This window comes from Plecotus auritus, assembly GCF_963455305.1.
Source record: "Plecotus auritus genome assembly, chromosome: 4".
NCBI classification, from domain to species: domain Eukaryota; kingdom Metazoa; phylum Chordata; class Mammalia; order Chiroptera; family Vespertilionidae; genus Plecotus; species Plecotus auritus.
In genome coordinates this window covers 22242291-22261078 of record NC_137775.1, presented here as the reverse complement: position 1 = coordinate 22261078, position 18788 = coordinate 22242291, and the positions used below count along the sequence as shown (strand labels likewise).

The 18788-nt window shown below is 39.2% G+C and overlaps 1 protein-coding gene across 1 annotated transcript in view; it reads right to left on the bottom strand.

Moving 5' to 3' along the window:
• The window catches only part of ENPP3 (ectonucleotide pyrophosphatase/phosphodiesterase 3), an 85984-nt gene that overhangs the window by 44057 nt on the left and 23139 nt on the right, over window positions 1–18788 (bottom strand). The window contains exons 6-11 of the mRNA XM_080667103.1: window positions 14934–15031; window positions 8022–8101; window positions 6181–6300; window positions 5314–5423; window positions 3715–3780; window positions 3039–3111 (exon numbers count right to left, since the gene is read on the bottom strand). Coding sequence (XP_080523229.1) covers window positions 3039–3111; window positions 3715–3780; window positions 5314–5423; window positions 6181–6300; window positions 8022–8101; window positions 14934–15031 — 547 coding nt within the window. The remainder of the gene's footprint in view (window positions 1–3038; window positions 3112–3714; window positions 3781–5313; window positions 5424–6180; window positions 6301–8021; window positions 8102–14933; window positions 15032–18788) is intronic.

The following is an 18788-nucleotide window of genomic DNA, read 5'->3' as shown; positions in this document are numbered from 1 at the left end:
CATTATCTCATGAAATCCTCATAACAAACATTCATGGGTGGTATGACTGGAACTTCTAGTTGTGGAGACCAAGAAGTTTAAAGAAGTTAATAACATGTTCATGGCCCTACCTTTAATAAGAGACAGAGCAGCACTTGAACTCCAACCATCCTTATCTACTGCTAAATCCATCAACTCTGAGGTGCTTTCCTGACCCTCCTTCTTGGGGTGACCTTACACTCTGGTTTGCCAGTGAAAGTCAGTTTCTACCTACTGTCATGGCAAAATTATGTCCTCTTTCACACTCCTCCCTACTACCCCAAGAGCCCGTCCACCCCTGTCCTCTCCCAGCACCAGGCATTCTGCTACTGTTAAACTCTCCACAGTTTTGAAATCATCTGTGCAGATGACCACCTCCGGAGGGCAGCGTGTGCTCCTGCAGGGAAGGGACTGTGCCACCTAACTCATCACAGGCGTCTAAGGAAGCAGTCTTTGTAAAGTACGCACTCCATAGATGGCACATTTTACTGACCGGGAAGTGACTGGATGCCAGCCCCAACTCTAGCCCAGACAAAGGGGTTAGCTGCTGTTATTATTCTTACCATTATCGCGGTGTCTATTTGTCTAGCCATCTGTCCTTTCGTCTGTCCGTTTGCTCATCCTATGTGATCCTCTGGTGTGCACAGCTCCACCCTTGATCAGGCTGTTTGTGAACCTTTTTCCTGTTGTTATTCAGAGAACTTTCTAACCAGCCCAGCCCTCATCCTCCCCAACTAGTTTAGAAGATCCTCAAATTCCTCTCAGGACACCCTGATCTTTTCCTTTGCAGCATTTTTCATAATTATATACTTAAAAAGTATTTGAGATTTCTCTGCCTGTGGATTCCTCTAGTATTTTTATGGTTTCCTGTCTTATGTTCAAGTCCTGTATCCATTTTGAGTTAATTTTTGTGTATGGTGTAAGATGGTGGTCTAGTTTCAGGATGGAGTTTCCTCAAAAAACTAAAAATGAAGCTCCCATTTGACCCAGTAATCCCACTTCTAGGATTATATCCCAAGAAACTAGAAACACCAGTCAGAAAAGATATATGCACACCTATGTTCACAGCAGCACAATTCACCATAGCTAAGATTTGGAAACAGCCTAAGTGCCCATCAGCAGATGAGTGGATTAAAAAACTGTGGTATATCTACACAATGGAATACTACGCTGCTATAAAAAAGAAGGAATTCTTACCATTTGCAGCAGCATGGATAGAACTGGAGAGCATTATGTTAACTGAAATAAGCCAGGCAATGAAAGAAAAATACCACATGATCTCACTCATTTATGGAAAATAAAGAACATTATAATCTGATGAATAAAAAGATAGATACAGAGGCAGTAAAGCACCAAACAGACTGTCAAATTACAGTGGGAAGGCTGAGGAGTGTTGGGGAGGGAGGGAAATAGATCAACCAAAGGACTTGTATGTATCCATATAAGCACACCAATGGACACAAGACACTGGGGGGGTGAAATGAGGGCATGCGACAGGGGGTAGGGGAAATGGGGGAAGGTCAATGGGGAAAAAAAGGAGATATATGTACTAATATATGTAATATTTTAAACAATAAAAAATATTAAAAATAAATAAATAAATAAATAATAAATTTGTATTTGCACAAAGCCAAAAAAAAAAAAAAAAGTATTTGAGTGCTAAACTAAAGTATTGATAAAAATAAGATATGGTGCCCTCTATTGTCAACTCTGGGGGTCAGACAAATGTAGATTAAATAGCATACTCTCTCAAGTGATTAAGCATATCAAAAATGAATAACAATTACCAAACTAGAAAAGGAAAAATGGTGAATATGCTTTAGATAGTTACTGAGCCATTCACTGTGACAATCACCTGATTAAGCGTTTAATTCTCTGCCTCAGTTTCGATTGGAACAGAGTTTCGAGTGGGACAGAGTTTCGAGTGGGATACCACTGTAGCATAGAATTAAACACTTAATCAGATTATGAAGCGACTGAAGGGTTAAAGTCGTAAGAATGGGCCGGGTCTTCTATTAGAGCTCATTTTGGTTTAATGGGAAGGAAAGAAAAGGCATTTCTGATAAATAGCAGTCATGCTGCCAGAATAAATATGCTTGCGTTCCAACTGAGGACAATTCAGGATAATTGTTACATGAGTTTCCATCGGGTGGGGAAATGCCATACTCAGAGGGCCTTTGCAACTTTATATCCGTGGATTTTATAAAAGACATAACATTTTTTTTTTTTAAGTAACATTGAAGACCTAGATTTCTGTTGTAAAAGCTTAACAGAATGGTTAGATAATGAAGAAACTAATGTTAAGAAGTCTACTTCAGTTATAATCTAGGAGGGGAATAATCCTGCCTGAGGCAATAACATATTAAGTCCAATTACAAGGAGCTTATAAAGGGAGCTGGGCAAGAATAGGCAGCTGGGTGTCCCACAATGGACTTTCGGGTGACTTAGCTTGAAATGGGTCACAGCAACATATTAGATTGGCAGCCCTCGCTGGTTTGGCTCAGTAAATAGAGCATCAGCCTGCGGACTGAAGGGTCTGGGTTCAATTCCAATCAAGGGCACATGCCCAGGTTGTGAGCTCGATCCCCAGTGAGAGGCATGCAGGAGGCAGCAGATCAATGATTCTCTCCCATCATGGATGTTTCTATCTCTCCCCGCCTCGCCCTTCCTTTCTGAAATCAATAAAAACATATTTAAAAAAATAAAAAACATATTAGATTGGCACATGCAATATCTAGCCTTGATGTTTTCATTATATGAAATAACAGTGCTACATCTAAGCATTCAATAAGTGTTTACTAAATGAGTCAAAATGTGGTTAATACGATAGATATCTTTCTATCTATTGTATGGTTAATAAGGCAGATAGCTTTTTCAAACTTTTAACTATTTTTATCTCCACATGTATATACATCAAATACCTTTATTTGCATTCCGTGGGAGTTAAAGAATACCATTTTATTTTGTGGGTTAGGGCTAGATGATATGACATTTATATGTTTTTTTAAAAAAAAACTTACTCCACCACTGACTGGTCCAAAACTATGTCCTGCAGAATCAGGCTGTTCCACGTACAGTGTATAAAAACTGGGCCTAAGGGTAAAATTGAAACAGAGGAAGACATTATTGACTTGGAATAAACTTATAGGTTGGATCTGGGAAGGTGGTAAATCTAGAACTTGGTGGCAGTTTTCTTCTCTTGTTCTCTGGCCTCCTTCCATTCATCCAGGTCCAGAGGTTCCACTTGCCCTCAGCAGGGAGACTCTCCAAATGGGAATGAAATAAGACCTTCCAGATGCAAGCGTGGGCCTGACTCAGTAACAAAATCTGTCTTGTTCTTGCCATGAAGAGCTGTCTTGGGCCCTAGCCGGTTTGGCTCAGTGGATAGAGCATCGACCTGTGGACTGAAGGGTCCTGGGTTCGATTCCGGTCAAGGGCACATGCCCAGGTTGCAGGCTCAATCCCAGTAGGAGGTGTGCAGGAGGCAGCTGATCAATGATTTTCTCTCTCATCATTGATGTTTCTCACTCTCTCCCTCTCCCTTCCTCTCTGAAATCAATAAAAATATATTAAAGAAAAAAGTGCCAATTTAAAGAAAATGTCTTTTCTTTTTCAAAAGCGGTCATTTAAAGTAAAGAAATCATTTCATTTTATACCCACAAGTATCCCATTGTGCCAGCATATCCCTGATGTTACCTTTCAGCTTTGGGCAGGTCTAGCCATTTTAACAATGTGGAGATCCTCTGTTCATATGGGACGCTACTGCAAAGTAGAGTAAATAATGGTTTTTAATTAATCAAATCAAGAATAATCCCATTAGGTTCTTACTCAGAAAGGCAGGTTGATATTTTTTGGATATCCATTTTGTGTTCAAATATGATCAAAATACTGAAAGGGGTTCAGTATTACTTAAAGGGATTCCTGTTTTCAATACCCATATATACAGTTGTCTCACTATAAATCAAATATCGTTTTCCTCCTTTCTCATCTTTGTCTCCTTCAATTTTCCCCCAACTAAAATAAAAAACCAATAATGATTAGTCATTCATTTAATTTGTTTATTTTTATTTATTTCATTCACTTGTGCATTTATAGATGAAGCTCCTAATGCCAAACACTATTTGTTCATTTTGAACAGACTTTATCAGCCAGCAAACCGAAGATGCTTTTCTTCCTAGCGATTAAATTCTCTTGGAGGAAGTCAAATAATAAACAATAACCCTAACACATAAGATATATGGTTTACTAAAACTAAAATTCTATGAAACACGAGAGAGACAAGCAGGGAAGGGGACCCTGAGAAAGTGGGGTGGGTGGTTTGGAGTTTAAAATCTTAGCGTGATCAGGCCAAGACAAATTGAGAAGGTAATTTTTTGGGCAATGGCCTTAAGGAGGTGAGGGAACAGGCTATGCAGGTACAAGGAGTGAGATCACTTCAGAGAACAGCCAGCTCAGACCCAACAGTAAAGCAAGCCTGGTGTGTGGAGGCCCACTGAGAAGATCAGCGTGGCTCAGGCACAGTGAGTGCTCAGGGAAGTAGTGAGAGAGGAGGTCTGAGAGGTGGGGTGAGGGACAGTGGCATTCATACCAGGTAGGGCCTTGTAGGATTTTACACTGAGTGAAACAGGGGGCCATCGCATTTTGGGGTACAAAGGAGTGTCTTAATTGAACCTGTGTGGGTTTTTTTTTGTAAGTACTAGTAATCATTCTGGATGGTAGATTGCGAATAGGTAATAGGGGACACGCATAGAAGCAGGGAGATGTATAAAGAGGCTACCATTGCCCAACTGGGGTGGCTCAGTGGTTGAGCCTCAACCTATGAACAGGAGGTCCTGGTTTGATTCCTGGTCAGGGCACATGCCCAGGTTGTGGGCTCTATCCCTGGTGGTGGGGGTAGGGGGGGGTGAGTGGGGGGGTGCAGGGGGCAGCCGATCAATGAGTCTCTCTCATCATTGATTTTTCTCTTCCTCTCCCTTCCTCTCTGAAATCAATACAAGTATATTTTAAAATAAAAGGGCTATCAAAGTAATACAGGCAAAAGATGATGACAGCTCAAACCAGAGTGTTTATGTTGGAGGTAAAGTTCTCAGACAGCACATGTTTTGGATTAGAGCTACAAGCATTTACTGCCAGACTGGATGAGGGATGTAAGAGAATGAATCAATGATGACTTCAAGATTTTGGGCCCCCAAACTGGAAGAATAGAATTAGCATCAAGATTAAAACAACAAAAGGAAAAAAAAAAATCTAATCGTTCTTGTGGAGATGGGGTTATATCTGCAAGTGCTTCACTACCTGTTGTAAGTCGCAAACATGGTAGGAAGGGAGCCATTTACAGCCACATCTGATCCTGGCCAAAAGTATGTACCAGCTTTTAAGCCTTGATATATTGCTGTCAGCCAGATCTATAAGAAGAGAAAAGTTAAGGAGAAGTCAATGGGATAATCAGTTTGGGTAGAAATGGTACCACTTATTAGAAACTGAATGATATTAACAGTTTCAAATTGTATTTAATTATTAAAGTGTATTTAAACTATTAAAAAATTTATAGCAGCCAAAACCGGTTTGGCTCAGTGGATAGAGCGTCAGCCTGCGGACTGAAAGGTCCCAGGTTCGATTCCGGTCAAGGGCATGTAACTTGGTTGCGGGCACATCCCCAGTAGGAGGTGTGCAAGAGGCAGCTGATCGATGTTTCTCTCTCATCGATGTTTCTGACTATCTATCCCTCTTCCTTCCTCTCTGTAAAAAATCAATAAAATATATATTTTTTTAAATTATAGCAGTTAAAAAACATAATTATCCAGGAATCCACCTGAAAAATAAATAAATGTAGTAAAGTGGTAAGGAAGAAGGTATTTTTTTAATTGGTAAATTATCATTTCTCTTTCCCTTTTAAAGAATTATAAAACAGAATGAGGTGGAAAATTTAACAGATAATCTTTCCAAGTAACTTCCAAATTGATACAGCATCCAAGATTCAACAGCATCTTGTTGAACAATCATAAATATTTAGAAGGTTGTAAACAGTGGTTAAATACCTTCCCACCCCCAGTCCTTAGGATTAGAAAACTAATGTGAAACACAAAGTGGAGAGAAAAGGGGGATCCACTGTCACAATGGGATACGGAGGTTACTTTGGTGCCCCAGGCGGATGCTACATACTGGTTGCCCTTGCCACCAAGCTGGATTATCTTTCTCCTTCGAAGAAAGTGAAAAATTCTTGTTGAGGTTTACATCATACATATTATTGTCAATGATGCCATGTGATTCTGGGTATAAGCCCTAAAATAATAATTTCAAAAAAAGATTTAAGATAAACTAATACATTAATAAAGCATATATTTAAATTGAAATAGCATAAAATCTATAACTCATATCTTGGAAAAATATCATATACATTTCAACATAAAACCCCTGAATATGAATCCAAATACATATATATATATATATATATATATATATATATATATATATATAGTTCTACCATACAGCAGTAAATGAATGATATTAGATAGGTGGTTTGTGTTGATGGTGTTAATACAACCCTTGTGAGATTAATAGCTATTTGTTGCCCTAGCTGGTTTGGCTCAGTGGATAGAGAGTCAGCCTGTGGACTGAAGGGTCCCAGGTTCGATTCCTGTCAAGGGCACGTGCCTGATTTGCAGGTTCAATCCCCAGTAGGGGGCGTGCAGGAGATAGCCAATCAATGATTCTCTCTCATCATTGATGTTTCCATCTCTCTCTCCTTCTCCCTTCTTCTCTAAAATCAATAAAAATATATTTTTAAAAAAGAAACTAATAGCTATTTGTTAATTAAGGTTTCCCATATCACAATAAGGATTAGCCACTGGTTATGTTGATAATAATGTCAAAAAATTTACTACACAGAAGCTTTTAAGTATCAAATTTTTTGGCTAAATAGGTGAAAATGTGTCACCAGCACATTAAAAGAGACCCTTACAAGTCTCTATCCATCTTCCTTTCCATCCATCCATCAATCCAATCATCCCTTCAAGCCAATCACAAATATTCATTCAATCATTCCACACATTTTCTTTCTTTTTTTTTCACATATTAGTTTAAGGTGTAAAATATAGTGATTAGACATTTTTGTAACTTACGAAGTGTTCACCCCAGTAAGTCTAGTATATGGTTTGTATTCTTAAACCCTCGCCCTAATCATTGAACACACATTTTCTACGATATCCCATGCAGTTGTAACAACTTTCAGATATTTCAGAACATAATATTAAATTAGTTTAAGGCAGCCCATCAATGATTTTCTCTCATCATTGATGTTTCTATCTCCCTTCCTCTCTGAAATCAATAAAAATATATTTAAAAAAATAAAACACTGAATAAAATTTTTTTTAAAAAAAAGACTGAATGCAAAGTAGTAAAGACACAGTTATGACTTTGGCAATAAAGGCTGAGGCCGAGGTCTCCCTTAAGAAGTCTTCTAAATCTATAAATGTTAAATAACTTAATTTTCCTTTGAGTTCATTTTGATCATTTCATTTATATCTTTTCATACATTGAAGAGAATTTATTTACTTTATCTACAGAGATATAGCCAGTATCAATGTATTTATAAAACAACAACTTTATCAAGTTACATAGAATGAAAAGAAAAGAACTTTCCCCATATCAAAGTGGCTGTCCTCATTCATAGCCTGTCATTCCTAGCAGACCTTCAGATAGGTGGAGGCTCATCAAAAGATCAGAGGACAATGTTATTTCTCACACCCAAGAGGCTGCCTGGTCTATGATAAAGGTGAGCTAACCTAATACCTGGACACTCATTCATAGTTATCACCTCACAGCACTGGATTGGCCTCATACTGGCCCTTCTTATCCCAAACTAAGCCATGAACTATATCCACATGTGCTGGTAAAATGTGTGCCATGGGGCTCCTCCATGCAGTTCCTGCCTAAGCATGCCTGGTGGTGTGGTCAGTTGCCTGTCTGTGGCCTGTCAGTCTTCCACGAGGCCAAGAACTTACCGTGACTATGGTGTAATGATTTGGAAAGGTCTTGGTTGGATAGACAGATCTCAGGTATTTAGAATGAATTCCACATGTTTCTGCAACAAAGTATAGTGAGAAATTAAGAAGCTGTTACTTCCTCAGAAGTTTTTTGGATAACTAAAAATCTGAACATAAGTTTTCCAGAGAAATAGAAAACTGGCTAGAGCCAGATAATAAATAGGTTAGGCTTTGCAAGTCCCTATGATCTCCATTGCAACAGCTCAAACTGTGCTCTTGAGATCCAAAAGCATCCATGGACAATACTTAAGCAAAAAAGCATGGTTGTGTTCCAATAAAACTTTATTTATGGTCATTGACATTTGAATTTCACATAATTTTTTCATGTCACAAAAATATTCTCTTCTTGTTTCCTAACCATTAAGAATGTAAAACAATTCTTAGCATTTAGCAGGTCATACAAAAACGGGCAGAGTAGGCTGGATTTGGCCCATGGACCACAGCTTGCTAACCCCTGAGCTACTGGTAAACACACCCTAAATGATGCACAGCCAGCTTTGTTTTTGCTGCTCCCTTCTTCCTGACCCAGGCCATTACATTAGAATTTTTATATAACATTTGCATCTCAGCTACTAGTTCTTATATGTAAAGTATCCAATATAACCAAAGTCAACACAACTAGTAGGTAACTGAAAAGGAATTTGATTTGTATAAATGCATCAGCCCATGTCATGTAGTATGTTTACAAAATGAGCTAACTTTGCTGCTTATTATTTTCAGTAGTTTCCATTTGGTGAGCTAAGTTTCCTGTCATCTGTTTCCCACAAAGCATGGCATTAATTTTGCTTTCAATTGTTCTGTTGTTTTCTGTCTGTGCAAACATTCTGTGCAAGGACGGCAGAAGCATTAGAGCATTGCCATTTCCCCTGCAGCAGTGAAACACAAGAAGTTTTTCATCTTAAAATCCTGTCCACTAACGCTAAAAGAGAGCTTTACCATTACAGGTTCTCTTTAGGCTAAAACTAAAAGTGAAAATGATGGTTGTCCAGAACGTAACAAACTTTGCAGCTTGAAATAACCAATGTTTTCTCAAATATGTTTGGAGTTAATCTCCTTTCCAGCTTCAATTCCAGGGTTTCCAGTATGATCCAGGAATTTCCTCCTTCAGAACCTTCTTAGGATCCATATCAAGTCTATTGAATAGGACTTTGGTGGGGATGAGGGACTGGGTAGAAAGTGAAGAAAAGGGAGCTCAAAAAAAAAATCTACATTGAGGCCTGCTGTAGAAACTGACTCACAAGGGATAATTTAAAAAGAGAGAGAGATTAAAAGACTTTTTAAAAGTCAGTAACGCCAATAAATAAATATTGTCCTCAATCAGGGAAAGACAATTTTAATATTGTTAAGAAGTCATACAAGGAAATGAAATAAAATATAATCAATCCACTTATAATTAAAAGAATTTAAGTGGTGAGAAAATCATACATTAAACAGAGAGATACAGTCAGTTTCTGTTCTTATTTCCTTGAAACATGAATGACACTGTAAAGTTGTTAAATATCCAAAGGCACAGAGTATAAATAAAATACAAACTAAACTGGTAATGTGAAAACATGACACCTCCCTACTTCAAATGTCTCAAACAGGACACACCTGCTAATGATCTATAGCCTCAGACCAGCTATTATGGAACAACTCGCAGAAAACAAGATCTCCTGCCATTGTTTCTTCCGGACGTTAGGGACCTAAAGTGCGACTGAATAGAATAATTCTGAAAGAACACGTGATAAATCAGTGAGTGTAGTTGCTTCTGCAGAGAAAAATAGAAATATCAAGAAAAATAAGGGTGTTTTGTTGGTGGTGGTTGGTTGGTTGTTTTTTTACTGTACACCCTTTAATGCATATAGTTTGCATTGTTTACTCCTTAAGAAAACATTTTTTTAAGTACCAATCAAAAAATTTGAAAATATAAGTGGGGTAAACATATATCCATAATAACTATGAATTACAAGAAGGAACAGAAGGCTAAATGAATGAGTAGGTGAAACAGCTGAAGACTGTACAGATACAGCAAAAGTAGTACTAGGAAGGAAGTTTATAGTAATAAATACCTACATTAAAAAAGAAATTTCAAATAGCCTAATTTTGCACGTCAAAAAAATAGAAAAGAAAAACAAACAAAACCTAAGTTAGTAGAAGGAAAAAACACAATAAAGATTATAGCAGAGCCCTAACTGGTTTGGTTCACTAGATAGAGCGCCGACCTGCGTACCAAAGGGTCCTGGGTTCAATTGTGGCCAAGGGCATGTGCCTTGGTTGCAAGTTCCTCCCCAACCCAATCCCTGGTCAGGGCTTGTGCAGAAGGCAACCAATTGATGTGTTGCTCTCACATCAATACTTCTCTCTGTCTTTCCCTCTCTCTTCCACTCTCTTTAAAAATCAGTGGGAAAATATCCTCAGGTAAGAATTAAAAAAATAAAAGATTATAGCAGAAAAATGAATTACAAAATAAACGAAGGAAAATAGGTTTTTAAAAAAGTGGTATATAAAATGAAACTTTATTCAGCTTTAAAAAAGAAGAAAATCTAATCCTACCACATATATGAAACTGAGCACATCCTATCTAATAAAGAGGGATATGCTAATTGACTATCACTCCATCACAAAGATGGCTGCACCCACAGCTGAGGCCAAGTTCCCATAAGGAGCCTTAACGAGCAATCAGCAGGGACCTGAGGCTACACCCTCCCCCGCCCCCGTAGGGCTTGACAGGGGACCTCAGGCTGGGGGACCTCAGGCCACACACCCCGCCCCAGTGCCAGGCTGGGGGACCTCAGGCCACACCCCCCACCAGGTGGGGCTTGACAGGGGACTTCAGGACACACCCCCCACCCAGCGGGGCTTGACGGGGGACATGAGGCTGTGCCCTCCTCCTGGTGCCGGGCCGAGGGACCTGAGGCTGCATGCCCCCACCTGGCAAGGCTTGTCGGGGGACCTCAGGCCATGCCCCCCACCCAGCAGGGCTTGACAGGGGACCTCAAGGCACACTCCCACCCCGGCCTGGGCTGGGGGACCTCAGGCCATGCCCCTGTTCCTGGCGCTGGGCCAGGGGACCTGAGGCTACGTCCCCTGCCCAGCAGGGCTTGACAAGGGTGGGACTGGCCAGGTCTGGATCTAGCCCAATGGGGGCGGAGGCTGGCTGGGTCTGGGTCTCACGCGATTTTGAGGTGCATGTGGGTGGGCGGGGACTTGACTCTGGGTCTCGTGGTGTGCCCCAGACTCTGACAGGAGGAAGGTTTTCATATACATTTTACTAATTTTCTTTCATCTCTGACACTTCTATTATAGAGAAAGGGCAAATAGCAATATTAAATTATTTCCTCTAATTAATCCCCTTTTAATGTGCATGAATTTCGTGCACCGGGTCACTAGTATAAGTAATATAAACCTGTCACATAAAGGCAAATACTGCATGATATCACACAGATAAGGTATCTAAAATTCCAACTCAGCCCTAGCTGGTTTGGCTTAGTGGATAGAGTGGTGGCCTGTGATCTGAAGGGTCCTGGGTTCAGTTCCAGTCAAGAGCACATGCCCGGGTTGTGGGCTAGATGCCCAATGGGGCAGTCATGAGGCAGTGAATCAATGATTCTCTCTCATCATTAATGTTTCTATCTCTCTCTTCCTCTCCCTTCGTCTCTGAAACCAATAAAAATATATATATTTTTAAAAAGAGTCCAATTCATAGAAGCAAACAATAGAATAATGGTTAGCAGGGCCTGGAGGGAAGAATAATTGAAGAGTTGCTAATCAGTAAGTATAAAATTTCAGTTACATGAAATGAATCAATTCTATACAACTTTGTGCCTATACATAACTATATTGCATTAGATACTTAAAATTTGTTTAGTGGGTGGATCTCATAGAAAGTGTTCTAACCACAATAAAAATTTTAAAACAAGAGAAGGCAGACAGCAAATAGCATCTGCTGTGGAGAATTTAAGTGTTCTACTGTTCATGAATGCCAGCCTTACTAACTCTAATCTTCAAAACTCTGCATATGTTACCAGTCAGACCTACTTCTTACTACTAGTCTTGCTCTATCCCTGCTTTCCTACCTAACTTTCCAGGAAATCTGACTTCCAGCTCAAGCCAAATCACTTCTATTTTACCTGTTATTTCCTGATCTTGGGCCTGGCCCTTTGTTCCACTCACAATGAAACCAAACAATGATCTCGCCTTCTTACTAAAGTTGAGTCCCGAGAGTCCCCTTTGTAGACAGTGGTATGACTCACTGAGCTGTGGTATTAGTTCATGCTCAGTTTCTACAACCACTATAGCCCTACCCAAATGAGGCAGCTTAAAGGGACACTAGAGATGGGGTTCTAGACTTCCTTAAAGTGATGCCTGCTGTCATGTACCTGACCTGAAGCCTACCATTCTGGGAGGTACTAATTCTAATTCTTTAACCACATCTGCTCTTAATTGGCCCTCCTGGAAACTAAAAGCCCATTTTGCCTTGGTTGGCCTAGTTAGTAATGTCTTCACACAAGATGTTGTCTTGATGACTTAAAAATATTTTAAACTTTTGGGGAAAACTCTCAATGGCCCAATATTTCATTGGCATTATTTCCAATTCTCAATGGCATGAGAAAATAGATAATTCCACTTTAAGGGGCTCCATTCAACCTGGCTAGTTAAACACACTTTAGGATGCAGAATTTTATATTTAGACTAGTGGCCTGGTGCACGAAATTTGTGCATGGGGGGATGTCCCTCAGCCCGATCTGCACCCTTTCCGATCTGGGACCCCTCAGTGGATGTCCGACTGCCGGTTTAGGCCCTATCTCACAGCCTAACTGCTCCCTTGCCAGCCTGATTGCCCACAACTGCCCTCCCCTGCTGGCCTGATTGCCCCCAAAGCTTTTATTAGTATATATTATCAAGGGAAATTCAGATAAGGAAATAGAAACTGAGAGGTATTAACTAACTTTCCAAGCCAAAGTAATTCAGCAACACATGACAAGTACTGAATTTTAAGCCAGTTCTCCCAGAGTCCCAAACTCTTAATCTCTCTGCTAAAGATTTGGCTCAGAGTGAGAAAGCTAAAGAGACAAAACACCTTGTATTGTAGGGGAAATAGTTTATCTGTCTACAATCATGGAATTTTACAGCTGGAATTAATAGTAGAAATCATTAAATCTAATACTCTCATTTTACAAATGAGGAAACTGAGACTCAGAAATGGTAACTGACTTACTCAGGGTCAAATAGAAATTTTTAATTTGGAGAATAATAAAAACTGGAAACCAGTAAAATTATCATAAAGTTTGAGAAACTTGGAGATTAAAAAATAATAATAAAGGTGATGAGGGGAGGCCTGCTAGAATGGGAAGAAAGACAGGAATTGGAAAGCAGTGAAGAGTATAAACCCTGGAACCAATACTTTGATACTTTTAAAAATATATATTATTACTTTCAGAGAGGAAGGAAAGAGAGAGATAGAAACATCAATGATGAAAGAGAACCATTGATCCACTGCCTCCTGCATGCTCCCTACTGGGGATCAAGCCTGTAACCTGGGCATGTGCCCTGACCAGGAACCATGACCTCCTGGTTCATAGGTCAACATTCAACCACTGAGTCACACCGGATGGGCCCTTTGATACTTAACACTATATCCTTGGCATTCAATTCTCTTTTTTTATTAACTTTATTAAACTGTATGAAGGCCAAGTACCCTAACACAGAAGTACAATCCTATATAATAAAAGGCTAATGTGTAAATAGACTGAACAACGGAACAACTGGTCGATATGGTGCGCATTGACCACCAGAGGGCATACGCTCAGTGCAGGAGCTGCCCCCTGGTGGTCAGTATGCTCCCACAGGGGGAGCGCCACTCAGCCAGAAGCCCTGAGCCAGGCTCATGGCTGGCGAGCGCAGTGGCGGTGGCAGGAGCCTCTCCCGCCTCTAAGGCAGCGCTAAGGATGTTCAACTGACGGCTTAGGCCTGCCCCCCCCGAGGGCTCCCAGACTGTGATAGGGCACAGGCTGGGCTGAGGGACCCCACCAAGTGCACAAATTTCATGCACTGGGCCTCTAGTATCATAATAAAGATGTTAAAAATGATTATAGTGATAAGTTAAAATCATCCAATGGACACTACAGATATATTCTCACAGTATTCCTATCATATAGGAAGTGACCATTTTATAGGTGAAGAGAAGATGGTACCAATAGATAAGGCAAACTTGTGGGTGATCTCACAACTAGTAAGTGGTAGAGCCAGGTTCCAGGTACTTTGATTGAAGAACTGGACATAGATATACATCGATTGAAGAACTGGACATAGATACTGGACTATTCACTGCTGGAGTATTGGTATGTGCTGGCTCTGTCCAGTCTACTCGGACTTCTTCAGGATCATGTCTCTGCTAAGACCCAGAACCTAGGTCTGACAAACACCAGTTTTGACACAAAAGATATATTCAAATAGAAAACAAGCCCAGCCAGTGTGACTCAGTGGTTGAGTGTCGATCTATGAACCAGGAGGTCATGGTTCAATTCCTGGTCAGGGCACATGCTCAGATTTCGTAGGGCACATGCAGGAGGCAGCTGATCAATGATTCTCTCTCATCACTGATGTTTCTATCTTTCCCTCTTCCTTTCTCTCTGAAACCAATAAAACTATATTTAAAAATACAAAAAAACCAAATCAAAATAAACAAAGAGATGAACATGCTACAAAAAAGAGAGGAGGAGCCAATAAGTATGAAAATAGATATGATGTAGTAAAGCCATCAGGATCTTGAGAGGAATCAGGCCAAGACAAACCACTAACGTTAAGGTAAGAAAGAGGTGCACCATCTAGAGAGTGACTAACTAGGTGTCCTTATCATTTGCATGCCTCCGGTTTTAGAAGACTTACTCATTTTATCAATATTAGGCATTAGAGTACTCCATGTCTGTAAATATTCTGCTCTAAATCCATCCATGGAAAACAAAATAACTGGTGGCAGATCAAATCTAAAAATGGAAAACAAAAAATTAGATCATTATTATGATTGTTTAAAAAAAATACTTTTCTGTTCTCTAAATTAAGAAGTTCTTAAGGAAAAAAAAATAGTTCTAGGTCAAGTTTCCGTTTCTATTTTTTAAAGTTGTTATTTCCCTTAATTATTAGTACTTCAGATATTTTAGTAATCTAAAAAAATAGACAATATTTTTTAAAAACAAGTATTACATAAATTAACTGCGACTTTCAATTTGAGATCTACTACCCTTTGAGTTCTAGAGTTAAATAAGTTTAACCAGCTTTCTTTATTTCCATTTACTCCTTGGCATTGGCTAACTATGACACCCAGGTATATCATGGGTGAATTTTCTCTAGCCCTAAAATTTATGACAAGGTACTGTGCTATGGAGGAAAAAAAAGGATTTGGGCCTCAGAAAGACTTAAGTTCAATTCTCAGCTTCATTCTTTACTACTTTCTTAACCCTAAGCAGTTGCCTAATCTCTCAAAACTTGATCCCAATCCACTCACCCAATACGTTGGAATCATTATAGCATAGCACATTAGTACATTGTGTCAGCTTAAGTATATTTAGTATTTTACAATAATAGATATACATGGAGCTAATTAAATGTAGTTTTACAATACTGGTTACTAGCATGCAAGCAAGCAAAGCATTAACAGCACATGACCGGAAAAGGGGATCTATATGGCCAACCTTTCATGGTCCTGGCTTTGGATAAGGAGACAAAGGCAATGATTACTAAATTCAATGCTCACACTCAAAAATTAGAGAAGTTACAATTATTCTACCATCTTTCGGTTATAATTATGATATGAAATTTAAGAACTGTAGCTTTTGAGAGGTTTTATTATTCTAAAGTTCTACATTTTGTCTGTCCACTTATCTAGTGCCCATCTAGTAGATGAGTGGATAAAAAAAAGCTGTGGTATATTTACACAATAAAATACTACGCAGCTGTGAAAAAGATCTCTTACTCTTTGAGTCAGCATGCAGGGACCTGGAGAGTATTATGCTAAGCAAAATAAGACAGTCAGAGAAAGACAAGTATTACATGATCTCACTTATATGTGGAATCTAACAAACAAAATAAACTGAAAAATAAAATAGATCCAGAGATATGGAAGCATGGAACAAACTGTCAAATCTCAGAAGGAAGGGGGCAGAGAGGGCAAGAAGAAATTAAAGAACTTATATGCATATATGCATAACCAATGGACACACACAATAGAGGGGCGAAGGCCTGGAGGGGGGTGGGAGCAGGATAGAGGGGGTCAGTGGAGGGGAAAGGAGGGACATCTGCAAAACTTTCTTTTTTAAAATATATTTGTATTGATTTCAGAGGGGAAGGGAGAGGGAGAGAGAGATAGAAACATCAATGAGAGAGAATCATCGATCGGCTGCCTCCTGCACGCCCCCTACTAAGGATCGAGCCCACAACCCAGGCATGTGCCCTTGACTGGAATCGAACCTGGGACCCTTCCAGCCACAGGCCTATCCACTGAGCCAAACAGCTAGGGCAACATGTGTAATACTTTCAACAATAAAGATAATTAAAAATAAATAAGGTTCTACATTTTGACTATTCTAATATCTCAGAATATTAATATTAACCTCAAAAGTATTACAATCTCTTTCTAGACAGTATTTAAGTTAAAATTATAGAAGATAACTTTTGGATTAGAGCCAGAGACAGTCTTTTTTTTTAATTCAATATATTTTTACTTTAAAAATTTTACTTGTATTCCATATACAGACACATTTTATAGACGTATAGTTTATAATTTTTTCCTAACTGAACGCCACTGTGTTGCCATCACGTAGAACAAGAAACAATATTGCCAGCACCCTGGGACCCTCCCTTTGTGTTCTCTTCTAGTCACAAACCACACCCCCACCAAGGGTGATCAGTATCTCGAAATCCAACAGCATATATTAGTTGTGCCCATTTTTATACTTATGTACAAACACAATCATTTAGTTTGTATTTTGCTATGTCCGGCTTCTTTTACTTATCCATTTCATACCCCCTCCCCCCCACCAAAAGGAAAACCATTTTGTCCCCTAGATGAGAGAGAGGGCCCCAATGTTCTTCTAAAGAATATTCGGAATGCTGATAGCAGCTAAAAATAAGAAAATAATTTCAGCCCTAGCCAATTCAGTTCAGTGAATAGAGCGTCAGCCTGTGGACTGAAGGGTCCCGGGTTCAATTTCTGTCAAAGTCACCTTGGTTGCAGGTTCAATCCAAGCCCTGGTAGGAGCATGTGTAGGAAGCAACCAATTGATGTGTCTTTCTCACATCGATGTTTCTCTCTCTCTCTGTCTCTTCTCTTCCCTTCCACTCTCATTAAAAATCAATGGAAAAATATCCTCAGGTGAGGATTAACAAAAAAGATAAAAACATACACACACACAAATAACCAAAAAAAAAAAGGGGGGGGAGGAGGTTGGTAGAGGTGGAAAAGTATAGGTACAGGGGGATAAATGATGATGGAAAAAATAGCATATATATTAAAAAACACAAGAAAACATACAGTATAATTCCATTTATATGAAAATTAAGAATAGGAATCTATAGTGATAGAAATCAGAACATGAGGCATCTTTCTGGGGTGATGGAAATATTCTTTATCTTGGAAATATTCTGTACCTGTGGGTTACACTAGTTTCTGAACTTCCAAACCTCATTATACTGTACTCATAAGTGTGAACATTTCAATGTCTGTGAATTATACCTCAAAAGTAAAAAAATGGGACTGTTTTAACTGTAATGTAAAGAAAAATCATTAAGAAATTGAAGTGGTGTATTGCAATTTGCATTGGAAAATAGTTATTTTTATCGTTGTTAGCATAATGCTAAATTTTTTTTAAAATGTGTTAATATGCTATCACAATAACCTTGCAGCTTCAGAACAGGATCAAACATCTAAGAGATCAGGATGTTGATTTAATTATATGAATAGAAAAGGAGCTATGTAATAAGCCTGACAGCTACGGGGGAGTAGCCACACAGGATGGTCTGATCACTGATTCCTAACTGGGCAGGTCTTATCAGGTAGTCATATTCCAGACATATAGCTTCCTTAGCAAAGGTCAGTCCTTACCTTAAGGGAACCCTGTCCACTCTTCTTAAGCATCCAGGATAAATACCTTTGAAATAAATACCTTCAGAGTAATTTTCTGTCCTAGATCCCTGGCGGCACAGCCGCAGGCCCCAGAGCACAAGACAACTGAGCCTTGTTCCTGCATACCATCGCTGTGTGCTGTAAATGTTAATTTTTAACTACCCTGCACCCACCAATGTAAAAAAAAAAAAGTAGGTGTTTAATAAATAAATAAATATATATATATTTAAAGTATGTGTTTCTCCATTTTGCTTTTTATCCAAACCTCCCTCCTCTTTAATCTACCTCTGGTAGATTTCATGTAACTCTCCTTACATCTTCTCCTTCGATTCTGATATATAAAATAAGCTGCAAAACTGCCATTCTCCAGAGTATTTTCTCAATCCATTGAGATTTTGCTTCCCGGCATGTCCTCAGACTTTTGGCTCAAATAAACTTATAAAACTTTTCTATAGACGGGACATTATTTTGTTGACAATTCTCACATGAAATCTGCTGAACTTGAGTTTGAGTCATAAGAAATCCAATCTTATGTTAACTTTTTTGTTTTGAAATGTAAACAGAGCAGAGGAAATTCCATCCTGCCTCTCAGCTACATTCCCACGTGCCACCTGCTAAAGAGG